The sequence below is a fragment of the Chiloscyllium plagiosum genome, chromosome 2 (assembly GCF_004010195.1).
Source record: "Chiloscyllium plagiosum isolate BGI_BamShark_2017 chromosome 2, ASM401019v2, whole genome shotgun sequence".
In the NCBI taxonomy this organism is placed as follows: Eukaryota; Metazoa; Chordata; class Chondrichthyes; order Orectolobiformes; family Hemiscylliidae; genus Chiloscyllium; species Chiloscyllium plagiosum.
In genome coordinates, this window is record NC_057711.1 from 24,985,173 (window position 1) to 25,004,741 (window position 19,569).

The 19,569-nt window shown below is 40.5% G+C and overlaps 1 protein-coding gene across 8 annotated transcripts in view; it reads left to right on the top strand.

The window, feature by feature from the left end:
• The window catches only part of LOC122557644 (storkhead-box protein 2-like), a 323,710-nt gene extending 309,846 nt beyond the window's left edge, over nucleotides 1-13,864 (top strand). For 6 of the 8 annotated variants that reach the window (XM_043705438.1, XM_043705449.1, XM_043705473.1 and 3 more), the window contains 2 exons: nucleotides 5,660-7,895; nucleotides 10,962-13,864. In XM_043705438.1, coding sequence (XP_043561373.1) covers nucleotides 5,660-7,895; nucleotides 10,962-11,151 — 2,426 coding nt within the window. In that variant the 3' untranslated portion in view covers nucleotides 11,152-13,864. Of the gene's footprint in view, nucleotides 1-4,315; nucleotides 4,419-5,659; nucleotides 7,896-10,961 lie in introns of those variants that run through there. The other 2 variants (XM_043705495.1, XM_043705457.1) reach the window with 2 other exon arrangements.
• Nucleotides 13,865-19,569: the final 5,705 nt, after the last annotated feature.

Consider the following 19,569-nt stretch of genomic DNA (forward strand, 5'->3'; position numbering starts at 1 on the left):
CACGAATCAACTAAGCCTGTAAACAATAAGAAAATCACATAATAGGTAACAAATAAATAAGCCCCCCTCACTGCACCCCGGAGACGATATCAAACAATAAAGGGGATGAAACGAGAAAAGGTAATCCAGGGGAAGGGGGGGTGCAAAATAGCATAATTAACCATACGGTTTAATTCTTACAGTCTTTAAGAGAGTCCAAAAATTCTTTAGCCTTCTCTGGTGATCCAAAGTTATAAATGGATCCTTCATGGCTGAAGCACAGCGTTGCTGGGTAACGCAAGGAATACTGGATGGTTAAATCTCTCAGACGCTTCTTCACCTCATAAATGCCCTCCTTTTGCAGACCACGGCTGGAGAAAAATCCTGGAATAGCATAATCCTAGAGCCCTTGTACTCCATGGCTTGGGAATCCTTCCCCAGGATTCTAGAGGCTTCTAGGAGTATCTGTTTCTCTCTGTAGCATTGGAGCCGGAACAGGACTGGGCGGGGGCGCTGGTCTGACCCGGGCCTGCATATAGCAACCCAGTGGGCCCATTCTACCCGTACCTGGCCTGATCCGGACTCCAGCTTTAATATTTCAGGGAGCCATTGCTCAAAAAAAACTGCCAGCTGGCCTTCCTCTTCCCATTTGGGAAGGCCCAGCAACTGAATATTTTTTTCAACGACCTCTATTATAGAGGTCGTCATTGTGCTCCTCTAAGGTCCGGACTCACTGTTCGAGAGCCTGGACCCGGCCCACGGTCGATTCAGCGGCAGTCTCCAAGATTAGATTACTTACAGTGTGGAAACAGGCCATTCGGCCCAACAAGTCCACACCGCCCCGCCGAAGCGCAACCCACCCATACCCCTACATCTACCCCTTACCTAACACTACGGGCAATTTAGCATGGCTAATTCACCTAACCTGCACATCTTTGGACTGTGGGAGGAAACCGGAGCACCCGGAGGAAACCCACGCAGACACGGGGAGAATGTGCAAACTCCACACAGTCAGTCGCCTGAGGCGGGAATTGAACCCGGGTTTCTGGCGCTGTGAGGCAGCAGTGCTAACCACTGTGCCACCGTGCCACCCGAGGCCTTTAGCTCCACCCCTCCAACGCGATGTTCGAGCTTTTCAATTTCTTGGTCGTGCTTTTGCAGCACGACCGAGAGTGACTCCCACCTGGTCCTGGATTCTTCAATGAAGGCATCGATCCTCTCCTGCAGCTTGTTAATTATGGAGACCAGGCTCGCCTCTGCGGGTAAGTCCCCCGAGGCAGCCGTGGACGTCTCCGCTGCTGCTGGAGGAGGTGGGGGAGGGGTTCCTGCCTGTTGCGAGCTGCGGGCATTTTTTCCTTTATCATTTTAAGCACAGCACCAAACTGTTCAAGTTTGGTGCAAAATGACTAAATATGCTGGGTAAAAGTTATTTAAAATGTTTTAGAGGCTGTGGTGGAGGCGGGCAGCCCACTTTGCCTGAGTCTTGGGCAGAGTACTACAGACTCAGACTTGCTGGGTTGCCGCCATCTTGAATCATTTTAAGAATTGCACATTTCCATATTGTGCAAGGCCAGCGCAGGATCCTGAAGGTGGGTCTCGCACAGACTGCTGTATTTGAAAGGTGAATTTACTGTATTCATTAAAAGGACAGAAATTAATGTTCCAGTTTCCAGCAGTTCTACCTTCCAGCATTCAGCCAGTTGCATGAGATCCTGTGGCTTAGGAAGCAATGATACTTGCACAGCTTCTTACCATTTTACGCAAGTTCTTACGATCTGAAATGCACTGCTGGACACAGCATTTGGAAACAGATTCAATGAAGTGAAATTGTGGGCGGCACGGTGGCACAGAGGTTAGCACTGCTGCCTCATAGCGCCAGAGACCCGGGTTCAATTCTCGCCTCAGGCGACTGACTGTGTGGAGTTTGCACGTTCTCCCCGTGTCTGCGTGGGTTTCCTCCGGGTGCTCCGGTTTCCTCCCACCATCACAAAGATGTGCAGGGTCAGGTGAATTGGCCATGCTAAATTGCCTGTAGTGTTAGGTAAGGGGTAAATGTAGGGGTATGGGTGGGTTTCGCTTCGGCGGGTCGGTGTGGACTTGTTGGGCCGAAGGGCCTGTTTCCACACTGTAATCTAATCTAAATCTAAATTGAGTAACTAGTTGAAGGAAAAGTTCATGGGGCTAACGACAACTGCAAAGTAGTTTCCAGTAGAAATCACTGCCACAGGATTCAGTAGTGGGTCATGTACTTTTTCTGCTGTTCACTAATGATTTTAAATTTCAAATGTTGCGGGGGCATGATTGGGAAATACACCTGCGTGGTTGATTGTGAAGAGGGCAGCTATTGACAGCAGGATGATTTCAATGTTCTGGTTGAGTAGGTGGACTAGTGGCAAATGGAATTCTAATCTGGACATATACTAAGGTATGCATTTGGGCAGAGCAATCTGAGCAAGGAATACACAATATACAGAAGGGTATTGAGATGGGTAGAGGAAATGAGGAGCCTTTGCAGTACATGTTCACAATGACCAAAAGTGGCAGGACAGGTAGGTAAGGTGGTAAAGAAAGATTGAATGCAAGAGCAGGGATGTAATGCTGAAGCTGTTAAAAACTGGGTCACAACTTTAGCCACCATTCTGTTCATCACATTACAGGAAGGACATAATTGATCTAGAGAGAGAGTACAGGGGAGATTTATAAGCATGTTGCAAGGGTTTGATAATTACTGCTATGCGGAAAGATTGGATAGGCTTTGAATGCTTTCCTTAGAAGTAGAGGGAGCTGAGAGGTCATCAAATAAAGAAGAGCTTGGATAGAGTGGATGGTGTTCTGTTAGTGAAGCAGTCAGTCACCAGGAGGCACAGGAGGGTTCCAGAGGATCTGAAAACTGTTCGACACAGATTACGGTGGGTGTCTGAAGTTCACTGTCCTATTTTGGTTTTGAGGCAGAAATACTTGACTCTTTTAAAAGGAACCACGATCTGAACCTGAAGGACTGAAACCTATGAGGGAAAGTGGAATTGGGATGGATGGTTAGTTTAATAAGCTGATGCAGACACAGTGAACCGAATGGCCTTATGTGCCATAATGCTTTTGGGGTTCTGTGGAAGGAGTACTGTGATGGTTTAGAAAACTCCTTCAAATAGCTGGCTCAGGCAAGGTGGAATCACTATCTCATTCTATGCTATATCATAAAATAATTGGATAGCACAAAAGTCTGTCTAACCTCTTTGCTTTGTTGCAGTGGCCGTACAAATGATGATTTCTTGTTAAATAGCATTTATGTGGTAAATTGCTCCAAGATACGTTAGTGGAGTGTTATCAAACAAACCAATTTTACCCTGATCTGGTCATTTTAGTACTAGGCACAAGGTAATGGCAAGGGCAAATATCTGATCCAACACAGTGCTGCATTTCTATAAGAGTGCCAGCATTGGATAAGACCCAACAGTGTAAATGAGGTAGTGCTTGTTCCTCCAGTGGCATGAGTTCCTGTTCAAGAACACCAGCAGCTGATGCAGACCACTAATTTGTTGTAGAATGGGAAAGGGTGGACACCAAGGAACAAAACAAGAAAAGGCTTGTATTTATGTTTCTCAAATTCTGGAAATGTGTTATGGCCAGTTAAATACTTTTGAATTGTAATTTCAAATATGATAGTCAATTTGTGCAAACTAGTCCACAAACCATAGTGGGGTAATCACCACATATTCTGATTTAGTGATTGTTGGTTGAAGGATCATCTTTGACCAAAACAGCAAGAAGAGTTTCCTTGCTGTGCTTGATCTGGCACCATGGGATCATGTCCACCTAAGCGGACAGACTGTTCACATCTTTAAGAAAAGATGGTGATATTACTGCATTGTAACATCGGCCAGATACTGCACGAAAGTCTCAATTCTCCACTTTTGACTCCGTGCTGAGAATGATGGTATTTTCCAGTTAAAACTGTGCAGTCTTCTCTTGTGAGTGGGGACAGTCAATTTCCAAAAACATTAGAAAACTGCACTGAGAATCGTTTATCTAGTTTTAAATGGAAGTGGGTGCTCCAATTGCCATTAGAATACCAAAGCTAAAATTCCAAATTTTGTTTCTGGTTTTTGCGAGGGTGGTGACGAATTCTTGGCCAGTAACAAGTTGCTGATGGTTCCTGATTCCTTATCAAAGTGACTGTTCTTGATATGAGTGTCTTCAATGGTGACATTAAGTACCTGATCCTTCCATCAATCAAGGTCCACATCTACTTTTTGCGGATAATATTGAAGAGTGAAAGCTCTATCTTAGTTTCTTTTTAATGTGTCTCTCCCTAAACCTAGATCACTAAGTCCAGTAGTAACTACTACAGCTGTGTCCTGGATGAGATCAGCACAGACCAAGAATTTAAAATGAACCTTGTTAATCTGTGAATCAGCACCACACTGCGGAGGGAGGATAGGGTGAGATTTTGCACTGTGTTTAATTAAATCATACATTGTTTATAAACACATCCATCATTTTACTACATTACAAGACTTACGTTGCAAGGCTCCACTTGTCTGAACATGAGCAAAGATCAGAGATCGAGGCTTAATACTGTGAAGTCACCACTGCAGTCCATGCTTCTATCTTGACTGGGAGCCTGACCCCTCACCATCACACAGGAATTCTCTCCCTGTAGTACATTCACTCTGACAGCTGCCTAACCACCTCCGACAAACCCCATCCAGCCATTTTTATTTTTCATTTCCATTTTTCCTGCTCTCTTTCAGTTTCCTTGGATTGCGCACACCATTTCCTAACCTCCTCCCATTGCCAGTTCTTGATCCAGCCACCGGACATGTAAGCGCAATATGGGGTGATTGAATTTTCCCACTGTTCTTTGTCTCTCTTTCTGTACTCATTAGCCTTTGCTAAATGGCATGTCCAATGTAAATTGAATGTTTTTAATCACCTTGATGGGGAAATTCCACACAGGGATACAGCCACACTACAACCTCGTGCCAAAACATCATCATTCACCAGGGATCAAAAATTTGCTCATTGTCTGATTTTGTTAACTCTTTCCAACTCTGCACATACAGTCTGACTTAGCTATTTTTTAACGTCAAGTCTTGTTTTAAACTGTAAATAGAAATGATTTTAATGTTTCTTAAAATTCTTCCCTTTTGATGATTTATTACTACTCATCAAAACCTATCCCACAACATCCTGAAAATTAAGGCAACCTGAGTATTACAATGTTTTCCATTATTTTGTACCATATTGCAGCTCTTTCAGCAGGGAGTAATAATCCAGAGCAAGACAGATGGAGTGTCCTTTTTTTGACTGACTGACTGTGCTGCAACATCCCAGTGCCTTGACTGAAAAATAACGTAACTAGCTTTATATATGGTTAGCATACCTGTTACCAGGAACAATTGCTTTACAGTTTCAGACTCTTCACCTTGGATATGTCGTGAAAACAATAGTTGCTATTTAACCAAGTCAGCATTCTGTAATTTTTCTCATTATTAATGAATCTTGTGAAGTTTTTGTACTGAACAGTTGTATTCACTGTACAAGTAGAGTAAATTATATTTAAGATCACTAGTATTTAAATGCATAAAATCACTTAAGTGATTTTTAATTTTTCAGTAGAAAATGACCATATTGAATCGTAATAAGTCTTGTTTAAATGTTTTTACTCTTTAATTTATAGGGGTCCCAACACCTAGTCAAGATATTCTTCGCCATACATTGAACATGCTCGTAAGAGAGCGGAAAATTTACCCAACTCCTGATGGATATTTCATTGTAACTCCTCAGACTTATTTTATCACCCCTTCTCTCATAAGAACAAATAGTAAATGGTACCATCTAGATGAAAGGATACCTGACCGGGCTCGATGTACTTCACCACAGCTAGGGACTATAACTCCTTCGAACTCTGGCTGCCTCCGAGACAGAGCTCATCACAGAAACCATTGTGATTCTTGCAACTGTTTTAGAGAAGAATTTCACAATCATTCCTCCACTCTCCAGAAAAGATCAATGAAGGAATGTAAAGATTCCTATTGCCCTCCTTCTTTCAGCCAGATGCCGGTAACCCAGACTGAGAAAAGCAGGAGTACAGTTAACTGTTCATACAAAACTGAAACGTTGCCAAAACCCAAGGATGGAGAAAAGCAATCCAAAAAATTTGGACTGAAATTGTTCAGATTGAGCTTTAAAAAAGACAAGTCAAAACAGTTAGTGAATTTTTCAGCCCAGTTCCCTCCCGAGGAATGGCCATTACGTGATGAGGACAATCCAACCTCTATACCAAGGGAAGTGGAACAGGAGATAATCAAACGGATTAATCCAGACCTGACGGTGGAAAACGTCATGAAGCACACAGCGCTAATGAAGAAGTTGGAAGAAGATAAGGCCCACAGAAATAAAGCAGGCTCATCCGCCCAGCATAGTGGCAAGAGCAAAAAAAGTAGAAGTCACAAGAAGTCCCATGGTAAATCCCGGTCACACAGCAAGTCCAGGGCTCCGAAAGGGGAACAATCGGAAGATACCCATCTGGATGTTGCAGAATCCAGAGAGTATGAGTTTTATGACCCAATTACCAGATCCCCATGTGAGAAAAGTGCCACTGTAGAAATGAAGGGTGATAATGGGTTTCTCTCACATGATAAAATTAACATGGTTGAATCTCATTTTCCTGTGACCCCCGAATGGGATGTGTCTGGTGATCTTTACAAGCGAAGGATGGAGAGCCGATTTCATGAACATTCTCGGGAAAGTTTGCAATCCAAGGTTCATCGGAGCCACAGCCATACTCAAGACAGAAAATCAAGAACTGATAGGGCCAGCAAAGCCAAGGAGAGGTCTAGGTCAATGGATAATTCTAATCGACCTCTTGGCATGACTTTATCAGGCACAGCAGAAGAGATGCAAGAATGCAGTGTGGATGAAAGCCAGTCAAATAATAACAAATTACGTTCTTCCAAATTACTCAGTCACCACAGACCAGGATTGTCATCAAATCATGTTACTGAGCCAAGCATACCGGAATGTGTAAATATTGATGAGGCAGCAACAATTAGTGAAGCCTGCAATCCAGTGGAGCACCCAAGACTTGGAGATGGTTTGCCTAAAAATGATGAACCTGACTGTACTATCGATGCAAAAGCTGATGATTACTTTCAGTGTAATGCATCCAAGGAGACTTCTCAGGCTGTGTCTTCTCCATCAGCTAACTGTAATGATGAGTGTCTGTTTAAAGATTATGATACGTTAACCTTGTCAGATGGTGTCAAGAAGCTGTCTCCTCTGGATAGGTTCTTGAAGCACCCACCTATTGAAGAGAATGTGAATGGACAGCTTGAGCAATTGTCACTGCAGCAGAAACATTATCCAGAAACGATAGATATGAATAGCGTTAATTTGCCTGTAGCTGGGCAGGCATCTCCCCCATCATTGCCAAATGGACAAGTATTTAAATCACAGTCAGAAATTCAATCTGTAAATCACATGGAGAATAATTATCAGGAACCCACTTTATATGAACCCCAACATAAACCATCGGAGGTGCTTCATCCAGACTGTGAGAACTTTGTTGGCCTAATAAGTGTGGCGCAATCACTGCCTGTCCTACAGGGACAAGAGGATGAAACAGGACATCAGGAATCTTCCTTTGACTACTATAATGTGTCTGATGATGACTCAGAAGATGGGATCAACAAAAACCAAGAGGAGGGTAAAAGCCGAGATGATGGTGGGACTGTGCAGTGGTTGTTAGAACGAGAGAAAGAGAAAAATCTCCAGAGAAAATTTGAAAAGAATCTAACTCTTCTGAGCCCAAAAGAGAGTGACAACAGTACCAGCCAGAAAGCTTTACATTCTGCTCGATTAGATAGTATGGACAGCAGCAGTATCACTGTAGACAGTGGATTTAATTCTCCACGGTAAGCAAGCAAATGACAAATCCAAGCAGTCATTCATTTGAGACATGTACTATATTTTTGATTTTGTGCTAGATTATTTCATTGTACAGGACTTTGAAAGTAGCCAACACAAGTTAAAACATGTAAAATATAGGGATAAAAATTGAGAATTGTCTGGTTGTGGCCTTACGCAAAATGTGATTTACTCTAACAGTATATATTATGTTTATAAATTCTTTTAAGCTGTATTGAGAAGTTTATAAACAAACTAATATGCTTTCTCTTGCTGAGAAGCAGGAGATGATGAAGTAGTGATTGGTGGTAATGGTCTAGTCATCTAGTGACAGATGCTTGGGGAGAGGAGTGGGGGGACAGATTTTAAATCCCACCACAGCAGCTGGCAGACTTTTAAAATCAATTTAATAAATCTGGAATATAAAAACTAGTCTCAATAATGATGACATTGACAACAGTTATTTAACACTTGTAAGAATCCACCTAGTTCACTAAATAAGGCGAGATTCTGTCTCTACTTGGTCTGGCCTTCTATGTGACTCAAACCCGCAGCACCATGGTTGATCCTTAACTGCCCTCAATATCCTGGTGAGTCTCTCAGTTCAAGTGAATTAGTGGAATAATCTTGGCATCTCATCAGAGAATATAAAGGAAAGTTCCTTTTGAAGTAATGCTCTGACTTTATGCTTCTGGTTTGAACTTTCTCCTCCTGCCCATGAAAAGTGTTTTATCATCTCAAATAGTTCGAAGCACTTGGGCTATACATTCCCAAAAATCTGATGTGACTTTCAGCAATGGTTACTTCCTACCTGAAGCAATATATTTAGGATATATGTCCTATTTGAGTTGAAAGAACTAAAAAGAAAGAATTAAAAATATTAGAAACATTTACTGTATCGCAGTGAAATTAATAACCGTTAGTCAATATGCAATGAAGACTATTGTTCAATAGTTTGGACAATCGGTTTCTCATACTTAAACATTATCATCAGAAACTTTTTGGTTAAAAATATGATTGAATTCAATGCAAAATTTGAAAATTACTCGTTTTTGTAATGGATCATCTGAATAAAACTGCCTATTTAGCACAAAAAGATTATGGGTATAGAACATAGAACATAGAACAATACAGCGCAGTACAGGCCCTTTGGCCCTCGATGTTGCGCCGATCCAAGCCCACCTAACCTATACTAACCCACTATCCTCCATATACCTATCCAATGCCCGCTTAAATGCCCATAAAGAGGGAGAGTCCACCACTGCTGCTGGCAGGGCATTCCATGAACTTACGACTCGCTGAGTGAAGAACCTACCCCTAACTTCAGTCCTATATCTACCCCCCCTTAATTTAAAGCTATGCCCCCTTGTAATACCCGACTCCATACGCGGGAAAAGGTTCACACTGTCAACCCTATCTAACCCCCTAATCATCTTGTACACCTCAATCAAGTCACCCCTAAACCTTCTTTTCTCTAATGAAAACAGCCCCAAGTGTCTCAGTCTTTCCTCATACGATCTTCCTTCCATACCAGGCAACATCCTGGTAAACCTCCTCTGCACCCGTTCCAGTGCCTCCACATCCTTCCTATAGTATGGCAACCAAAACTGCACACAATATTCCAGATGCGGCCGCACCAGAGTCTTATACAACTGCAACATGACCGCAGCGCTCCGGAACTCAATTCCTCTACCAATAAAAGCCAGTACGCCATATGCCAAATCTACCCCTAACATCTGTCCTATACCTACCACCCCTTAATTTAAAGCTATGCCCCCCTGTAATACCCGACTCCATACGCGGGAAAAGGTACACACTGTCAACCCTATCTAACCCCCTAATCATCTTGTACACCACAATCAAGTCACCCGGCACTCCATGAAGAAACTTTGCCATCAACTACTACCCTCTGTCTTCTTCCATCCAGCCAATTCCTAATCCAAACCTCCAACTCACCCTCAATGCCATATCTCCGTATTTTCTGCAGTAGCCTACCATGGGGAACCTTATCAAACGCCTTACTAAAATCCATATATACCACATCTACCGCTTTCCCCTCATTAACCTCCTTCGTCACCTTTTCAAAGAATTCAATAAGGTTTGTGAGGTACGACCTGCCCTTCACAAAACCATGCTGACTATCGTTGATCACATTATTCCTATCCAGATGTGCATAAATCCTATCCCTTACTATTCTCTCTAAGACTTTGCCCACAACAGAAGTGAGACTCACCGGCCTATAGTTACTAGGATTATCCCTACTCCCCTTTTTGAACAAGGGGCATACATGTCCAATGTTAACTGGTCTAGAGTTCCATATACTTGGCCATTTGCTTTGGAGCATGAAAGGTTATGTTGGGTGGGGGGGTGGGGATGGGGGGGTCTCATCCTGCCAATGAGCTGAAATTGCTCCAGGTTGGTGAAAATACTGTTCTAATGTACTGTCTCATCTGGGCCTTAAATGTGTAGCAGAAAGGAACCGAGGGAGTCTGCCTGCATTAAATTTGATATTAATAATAAATCTAACATAGTGGACCCTCTTTCATTCTGCTTGAAATTAATGCGGTTTTGCTTTGCTATTTGTTCTAAGCCATTCTTGATTTTGATTCTTATGATAACTGTTAGCACTTTCAGCAAAAATTGGAGGTTGAGAAGATTAAAGATTACATTTTTATTTTGGAAGCACCATCATTTTTACTTATAAACTAACCATATCCGGCAGTGAAAGATGTACCACTTGTGAAAAAATATGTATGTACTGATAAAGGATTGCAGTAGAGTACTATATAGTTCCGTTGCACCAAGTAACAGCTTCAAATTCTGATACTGTCATTTCAAATGTAATGCCAAAATTTCTGCAGCATCCTGAATATGTCTCCCCACTCCATTGCCACCAAAACTTTGGAAGAGCAATATCTTTTGCAATACATTGAAACTTTATATTTCCTACACAATGGAGACTTCTGGCCTCTTTGAGTTGAGTCACCCAATGAGGCCAAAAGTTGTGAAGGATTAAATGTTGTGGCATTAGTGTTTGGAAGCATTAATGTTTTTCCATCCATGGTGTCTTTCAGTACTCGTGAAAGTCTGGCCTCTAACACTTCAAGCGTAGTAGAAAGCAACAGGCGTCAGAACCCTGCTCTTAGTCCGGGACATGGAGGCACGTCAGCATTCAGTTTCCGAACAACTACAGATCCTGCACCAAGTGAACCTGAGAAACTGCAGAAGCCCATGAAGTGTCTAGCTTCCGTTACCAGTGTTTGAGCACTGTTAGTCGTAGCTGTCAGCTACATATTCTGTATCACACCCTCAGCAGTCATACACCTGCACCTCGAGAGATTTGAAACACAATGACACCATCAGGCATGCTCATACATTTTAAAAAGAGGTGTAAACTAAATGTAGAAGCCATTTATATGATTTGGAGCTTTTTTCATAAGTACTTATTAATTTTACTTCTTCATTCTTTAGGTATTGAGTGGGTAATGCAGCTTACTGCATGGCATTCGCCTACATCATACTGCATGAAACGTCCATTGCGATTTTGATAAAGAAGAGAAAAAAAGCACAAATTCGTTTGCACTTCATGACTTGGTTTCTTGATGGTATTCTATGACAACTTCATGTTTAGAAGTAATCGTCTTTAGAGCATTTTGAAACCAGCAAAATAACTCCTGTGATTTTGTGAAACCAGTGCATGTGTTAAATCTGAACAAGCACATACGTGACTGTCTTACACACCTGAAGATACTATCTTCAAACTTATGGTCAGTGATTTCCAATAAGCATTGTTAAAAGCTATATGGTACCAACAGATACATGTTGCACTATTGAAAGGTAAAATAATGTCTGACTTTTTTATTGTACAAGATTATACATCTCGTTACTGTACATATAAATAAATATTGAAGGTGTCAAAAGCAAACCCTGTAGAGAAAAAAATTAAATTGCTACAAGTTTTACAGTTGTTGTAAATCTTATATCAATATGATATGTGAATTAAATGTGCATTTTTTGTGCAAATAAATATACTTCAGAGAAAATGCTGAATAAGCAGCTCTCAAATTAAGAAAAATATTTTTTGCATGTATGAAAAAGTTAGTAAGCAGTACAATTGAGGCATTTCAATCACTGCGAGACAAAATTTGAGCAACCCAACACTTTACCTGGGTCCCATTAATATATTGCTATAAATCGCTCCCTCCTATAACGAGCTTAAGTACTTTCCACACTGCAGTTTATATATGAGCTTGATTGTGGAACCTTAGCACTCTTGGTTGATTAGTCTGAGGCCTGGCATAGTTTATTGTCATGCATTATCAATAAGCATGTATTGCTTAAGTGCATGATGCCACAGATGTTAGAGATAAAATGGTACTGGAAAGCTGTTTGTTAGATACAGTGGCTCATGCAGCCTGGGTCTGTGTTTTATTTAGTACCAATTCTAGCACAGTGCCAGATTCTTTTCACACTTAACTGTAATCTCTAATTTGTGCCCATTACTGCCTTTGTGTTCTGTGATGCCATTTCAGATATTTAAATTACTTCATATTGTGGCTTTTGTTACACCAAAGCTTCTGATGATGCCGCAGTTTCACAGATTGGAAGGATGCTTAAATGTGAAGCCAGTCCTGTAGTTTTGCATCTCCATGTTAAACTGGGTTGGGTTTTGCTGTCTTTACTACAAGTCTTATCCCACAACATGTGTATTTAAAAGAAAACCAAATAAAATTTTTTGTTTGGAAAATGGCAGTTATTGCTACTGCACCAAAATCCTGTTATATCTGTGACATTGTGAAAGTACATATCAGGCATAAAGATGTGAATGGCAGAAATATTACGAGAAGAATTTATAATTTGGTTCATATGAAAACTATGACCACAAAAGAACATGCAGTTTGTTTTTAAACTGTTTAAATATGACCTGGCAAGGAAAACATTTTTTAATAAAAGACTGGCAATGTATATATGTTAATGAGATAAGTGTGCCTGATCTGTTACATCAACAGTAGGACCTTTAATAGAACATTGCAGATGAGATGCATTATCCTTATATGGCAGTGGTTGATCTGAAATAGCCTTCAATGTATGTAACATAGACATTTTTTTTTCACTGTAGTTAAGATTTTGTTCATGTTGCACATAACTACCTCCATACATTTATGAAATGGTAGCAGAACCTCCGATGTAGCATGATTTTCTATCTTTGTGGCTTCACCATCTTTTCACCCCTCTATCTTTGCAACTCTGTTACCGTTTCATAAATAAACTTTCACCAGACTATTGCTTCTGAATTTTTACACTGGTGCTTTAACTCCTTGAAGCGTGGTTTCCAAACTAATGTCCATACAATAATAGTAATTTAAATTGATGTCTGGTTTTGAAAGATAGCAAAGCTACAAGAATAGACACCTTTACTGAGGAGATTGCATCAAGTGTTGGTCTATTTTTACAGACTAATTTCAAAGGAATACAGATTTTTCTTGTGAATAACTGAGTGAATTAGTATCAAATTAAGTACAAATGCAAACAGCTTTTTTTCTTCATGCAGAAGGGAGTAGAGCAGCCAAGACTGCCTTGTATAAATACGTTTGCACTGATAAAGATAACAAACATGTTTTTTTAAATTGTGTCTCTCTGGATGCTGTTTAGTTATCCAGTTAGATGTGTTTATATATTGTAAAACTATTTCTTACCAAATTTTGGTTCATGGAATGTCTTCCCTAACGTTACTGGATTATGTTATAGCAGACTATAACAAGCTTGTTTTTGTAAGTGTATTATACTGTAAAAATGTGTTTAGTTGTCATTGCATAGTACAATAACTTGAACTGTAAACAGGGATTTTTTTTCATGTTCCTTATTTAAAAGTCCCTTTATGTAAACTGTGTTTCTGTTGTTACTTGTAGCTTGTGTGGATCTCCCCTTTGGAATTGTGTTATTTACTTTAAAGCCATTAAATAACATGTTTCTTTAACATTTTGATATTTCTGTGCTTTTCTTAAAAGAACGCATGGGTTGTTTATGTCCTACAACCTATAATATGTTAATCTATTATTAGATCCAACTTGATCTCACTTCCTGTTATTTGAGTATTTCCAGAAGGGCTAATGCCCGAAACGTCGATTCTCCTGTTCCCTAGATGCTGCCTGACCTGCTGCGCTTTTCCAGCAACACATTTCCATCTATTTCCTTTTATCATATTGTTGTAAAATTCCCCCCCTTTTTCATAGTTTTGGAAGTGTGGATTTTCAACTTGTCACCTGCGCATAAAAACTGATCAGTTGTTACAATATCAGCCCAATTTGCATGTTCATTTAATTCACTTGATCCTTTTAGAACAGTCGTGCTGAAATGATGGATTTATAGTAATGAAATAAATTGAAAATCTACTGTATGTACTCCAATCACCTTGTGTAATTTCTAATTTTGAGAGAATGCAACATAAGCTCTAACAAATGATTGAGTTTTTTGAAGAAGTAACAAAGAGGATTGATGAGGGCAGAGAGTTGGACGAGATCTATATGGACTTCAGTAAGATGTTCAACAAAGTTCCTCTTGGTAGCCTCGTTAGCAAGGTTAGACCTCATGGCACACAGGGAGAGCTAGCTGTTTGGATACAGAACTGGCTCGAAGGTAGAAGACAGAGGGTGGTGTGAAGGGTTGCTTTTCAGACTGGAGGCCTGTGACCAGTGGCGTACCACAATGATCAGTGCTGGATCTACTGCCGTTGGTCATTTATATAAATGATTTGGATGTGAACATTGGAGATATAGTAAGTTTGCAGATGACACCAACATTGATAGTGGATGGCAAAGAAGGTTACCTCCAAGTACAACAGGATCTTGATTGGATGGACCAATGGACTGAGGAGTAACAGATGGAGTTTAATTTAGATAAATGTGAGGTGCTGCATTTTGGAAAGGCAAATCAGTGCAGGACGTATACATTTAATGGTAAGGACCTAGGGAGTGTTGCTGAACAAAGAGACCTTGGAGTGCAGGTTCATAGTTTCTTGAAAGTAGAGTCACAGGTGGATAAGATAGTGAAGAAGGCAATTGGTATGCTTTCCTTTATTGGTCAGAGCATTGAGTGTAGCAGTTGGGGGGGTCATGTTATGGCTGTACAGGACATTGGTTAGACCACTTTTGTATGCAATTCTGGTCTCCTTCCTATCAGAAGGATGTTGTGAAACTTGTAAAGGTTCAGAAAAGATTTACAAGGATGTTACCATGGTTGGAGGATTTGAGCTATAGGGAGAGGCTGAACAGGCTGGGGCTGTTTTCTCTGGAGCGTCAGAGGCTGAGGGGTGACCATATACAGGTTTATAAAATTGAGAGGCATGGACAGAGTAAATAGACAAGGTATTTTCACTGGGTTGGGGGAGTCTAGAACTAGAGGGCATAGGTTTATGGTGAGGGGAAAAATTTAAAAGGGATCTAAGGGGCAACTTTTTTATGCAGCGAGTGGTGCAAGTATGAAATGAGTTGCCAAAGGAAGCGGTGGAGATTGGTACAATTACAACATTTAACAGTAATCTGGATGGGTATATGAATGGGAAGGATTTGGCCCATTAGAGGGATATGGGCCAAGTGCCGGCAAATGGGACCCGACTAGGTTAGGACATCTGTTCAGCATAGATGAGTTGGACCGAAGGGTCTGTTTCCGTGCTGTGCAGCTCTATGACTCAGTGTGATATAACTTGTAACTTATTTCTTCGTGTTTACAGCTTCTCATTTTAAAAAATTTTTGAAGAAAAGCTAGGAATAGAAAGTCATAGTTTAAAATATTCCATTAGTATAGGTGATTTGATTATTTAACAGCATCAGTGTGCCTGGAAAATTTAAGCTGGAACTTTATTGCTGGAACAGCACAGCAGGTCAGGCAGCATCTAGGGAACAGAAGATTCGACGTTTCGGGCACATGCCCTTCTTCAGGAAGGGCATGTGCCCGAAACGTCGAATCTTCTGTTCCCTAGATGCTGCCTGACCTGCTGTGCTGTTCCAGCAATAAAGTTTCAGCTTTGATCTCCAGCGTCTGCAGACCTCACTTTCTCCTGGAAAATTTAAAAACATTGTAGATGCTGGGATTTCACCATCCAATTTCAACATAAAACCTCAACTTTGGATTTAAAAATTTGAACATGTTTGGAAAACATTGAGGCCCTCAAGTCAAAGTATTTGGTACAGATTCAATTTATGTTGTGTATATGTTAATTTTTTGATTGTGAAATAGTACTTTCTGGATTTATTGAACCACTATTTTACACATGAGAAATTTCAGTTAGAAAAAAGGAGATGGTTTAAAAATATTTCTGGAAGTATTTTAGAAATATTTTACTGTGAGAATCTGGAGGCCCAATTGTGAAATCTGGTTCACTAACTCTAAAATAGCAGTGATTGCATGTTAATTAGATTAGGCTAAATTCACAGCGCAGTCATTGTAGTTTACACTAGTTAAAAATCACACAACACCAGGTTATAGTCCAACAGATTTAATTGGAAGCACACCAGCTTTCGGAGCGACGCTCCTTCATCAGGTGATAGCGGAGGTCTCGATCGTAGCACAGAATTTATAGCAAAAATTTACAGTGTGATGTAACTGAAATTATACATTGAAAAATTGATTGTTAAGCCTTTCATCTGTTCGAATACAGTGATAATTTCACTTTCATGTGTAAATCACAAAACCTTTGTTTTAAAGTTGCATTCTCGGGTTAGCTGTTAACAATGGTGATAGCTAGACAATATGTTGAAGGTGTTGGCCCCCTGTGTTCTCTGCCATGATGTTTAGATTGATTCTAATCTAAAAAGTGAGATAACAGAGTTTTACATAAATTCATGCAGTTTTTGAGCAAAATGTAATGTAACTGCAAGTACAAATTCACCCCACAAAATATATGTGTGCATGTGGGTCTTTGTCTGTGTGTGTCTGTCTGTCTGGAGTGGGGGTTGTGAGTGTGAGAAAGTGTGTGTGTGTGTGTGTAGTGAGTGCAGAGTGGGTGCATGTGGGAGTGTGTGTGTCTATAAGGGTGTGTGGGTGTCTGTGTGCACGTCTTGTGTACCTGTGTCCGTGTGTATGTGAGTGCGTGTGTGTGTAGGAATATGTGTGTGTGTGTGAGAGTGTGTGTGTGTAGTGCAATGGTGATCACCTGGCTTATGCCCGAAATGTCGATTCTCCTGTTTCTTGGATGCTGCCTGACCTGAGGCGCTTTTCCAGCAACACATTTTCAGCTCTGATCTCCAGCATCTGCAGTCCTCACTTTCTCCTCGATCACCTGTAATGTGACATGAACCTAAGGTCCCGGTTGAGGCATGAAAGAACCGGGACCTTGGGTTCATGTCACATTACAGGTGATCACCATTGCACTACACACACACACAGATATTCCTACGCACACACACACACGGACACAGGTACACACAGACACCCACACACACCCTTTATAGACACACACACTCCTACACTCTCACATGCACCCCCTTACAGAGTTAAGACACTCTGCACTCACTATAGACACACACACACACTTTCTCACACTCACAACCCCCACCCCAGACAGACACACACAGACAGACAAAGACCCACATGCACACACATATTTTGTGGGGTGAATTTGTACTTGCAGAGTTACATTACACTTTGCTCAAAAACTGCATGAATTCATGTAAAACTCTGATTCTAATCTAAAAAGTGAGATAACAATGTAAACATCATGGCATAGATAGAGAACACAGGGAACACCTTCAACATATTGTCTAGCTATCACCCATTGTTAACAACTAACCCGAGAATGCAACTTTAAAACAAAGGCTTTGTGATTTACACATGAAAGAAGTGAAACTATCACTGTATTCGAACAGATGAAAGGCTTAACAGACAATCAATTTTTCAATGTATAATTTCAGTTACATCACACTGTAAATTTTTGCTATAAATTCTGTGTTACGATCGAGCCCTCCACTATCACCTGATGAAGGACCGTCACTCCGAAAGCTAGTGTGCTTCCAATTAAACCTATTGGACTATAACCTGGTGTCATGTGATTTTTAACTTTGTACATCCCAGTCCAACACTGGCATCTCCAAATCATAGTTTACACTAGGTTTGTACTGAGCTTGCAATAAAATGCTTGTACTTTATAACATGTTTCAGATCTAACTAGATTTCATGTGACAATGTGTACAATAAATCAAGGATATAGTCACTGTTCCCATCTCTAATTGTGTTGCTAATTCTCTGAATCCTCTTCCTGTTATCTGCCCTTTGCTCTATGCCTTTTTTAAAAAATTGTCCATCTTTTTGTTTCTTTGCAGATGAGAGTTGGTGACTGTTTTGTGCAGGGCAAGGAAGTTCAAATGATCACATGTTGCATTTGCATTTTTCTTTATTCCCAGATGTAGAAGCAAATGCCTCTTCCTTTTTTTAAAAAAAATCATTTTAAGTTGAATGTTTTGTTTTATCCAATGCTACATGGAAAAAAGACAAGACATTCTTTATGGCTTCAAATAGGATGGGACCCTGTTTCCATCAGTCACATAGATGTAAATTGCACTAAGAATTAGAAATACCAAAGAAGGTGCATTGTCAGCACCTTTACATATAAGGAAACCAATTATCAGTTCTGATATGTAATGATGCTGAAATATGTATAGCTAGTTTTAAATCTTGAGAGTTGTCCTGGGGAATTTGATTCCTGAGTTCTCTCATATAAAAAAATGGAACATTTTAGTCAAGGAAACAATCTTTTTCAAGGGTTGAAAAAGTGAATGCTGAATCAGGATTGCCAATTTACCTTGCATATATGCAGAAAGCTAATACTGGCACAGTGAGGGAAATGGAGTTTGACAGAATGGATGGCATGGGGATAAGAAGAAAATAGATGAATGATCTGAAATAGCTGACACTATCAGCCTACGCCTAACAAGGAAACTGACTCTATAAGCACTTCATGAAATAGTCCTTATCAGTTCAGAGGTTCACTTAAATAGAACATAAATTGTGGAGACTCCCTCAACTTTATAAACTCCAATTGCCTACCACAAAGGCTCCATTCCTTTGCTTCTCCCCTACTCCCATTTTCCCCATTGTGCTTTTAACTGATATGCCCATGTTTGGGAATTCTGTACTTTAAACCTGTCACAGTTATTGATTCAGGAATTCTTTAAAATTCACCTTTGTTTATGGCCTCCTATCTACAGGTGTTGTGCCCTTGCCTTGGACTAGGCTTGTTGCCTTTAAAATAGAAAATTTTGAGTTTGATTCCTAGATTGGTGTATTGGTATGAATCTGTGTGAGCACGGTAGTTGAGATCCTTGCTCCAGGTGAAAAGTTAAATAAACCAAAAATGTCTTTTGTTGGAGGGAAGCTATAATTGATTCCTGCTGCAATTCAAGAAGAGTGGAGTCCTGGGTAACGCTGATTCATTAAAATAGCTTGTGTGCTCATTCATTGGTGTGGATAGAGGGTGATGCTCAGAGCCTTCACTCCTGAGAGCACAGACACCCTGACCTGTGCGATAAGTCTCTGGACAATGGATAAAGAGAGGGTGAAGCTTATGGTCTTCAGTCCAAGAGAGGAGGCAATCGGTGTGTGGGGCTCAGTGTGAAGGAAGACATCGTAGATGTGGTAACCCCTTTAAGGCTCATAGAGAATCATGAATTAATCTCCCCCTGCAGTTTT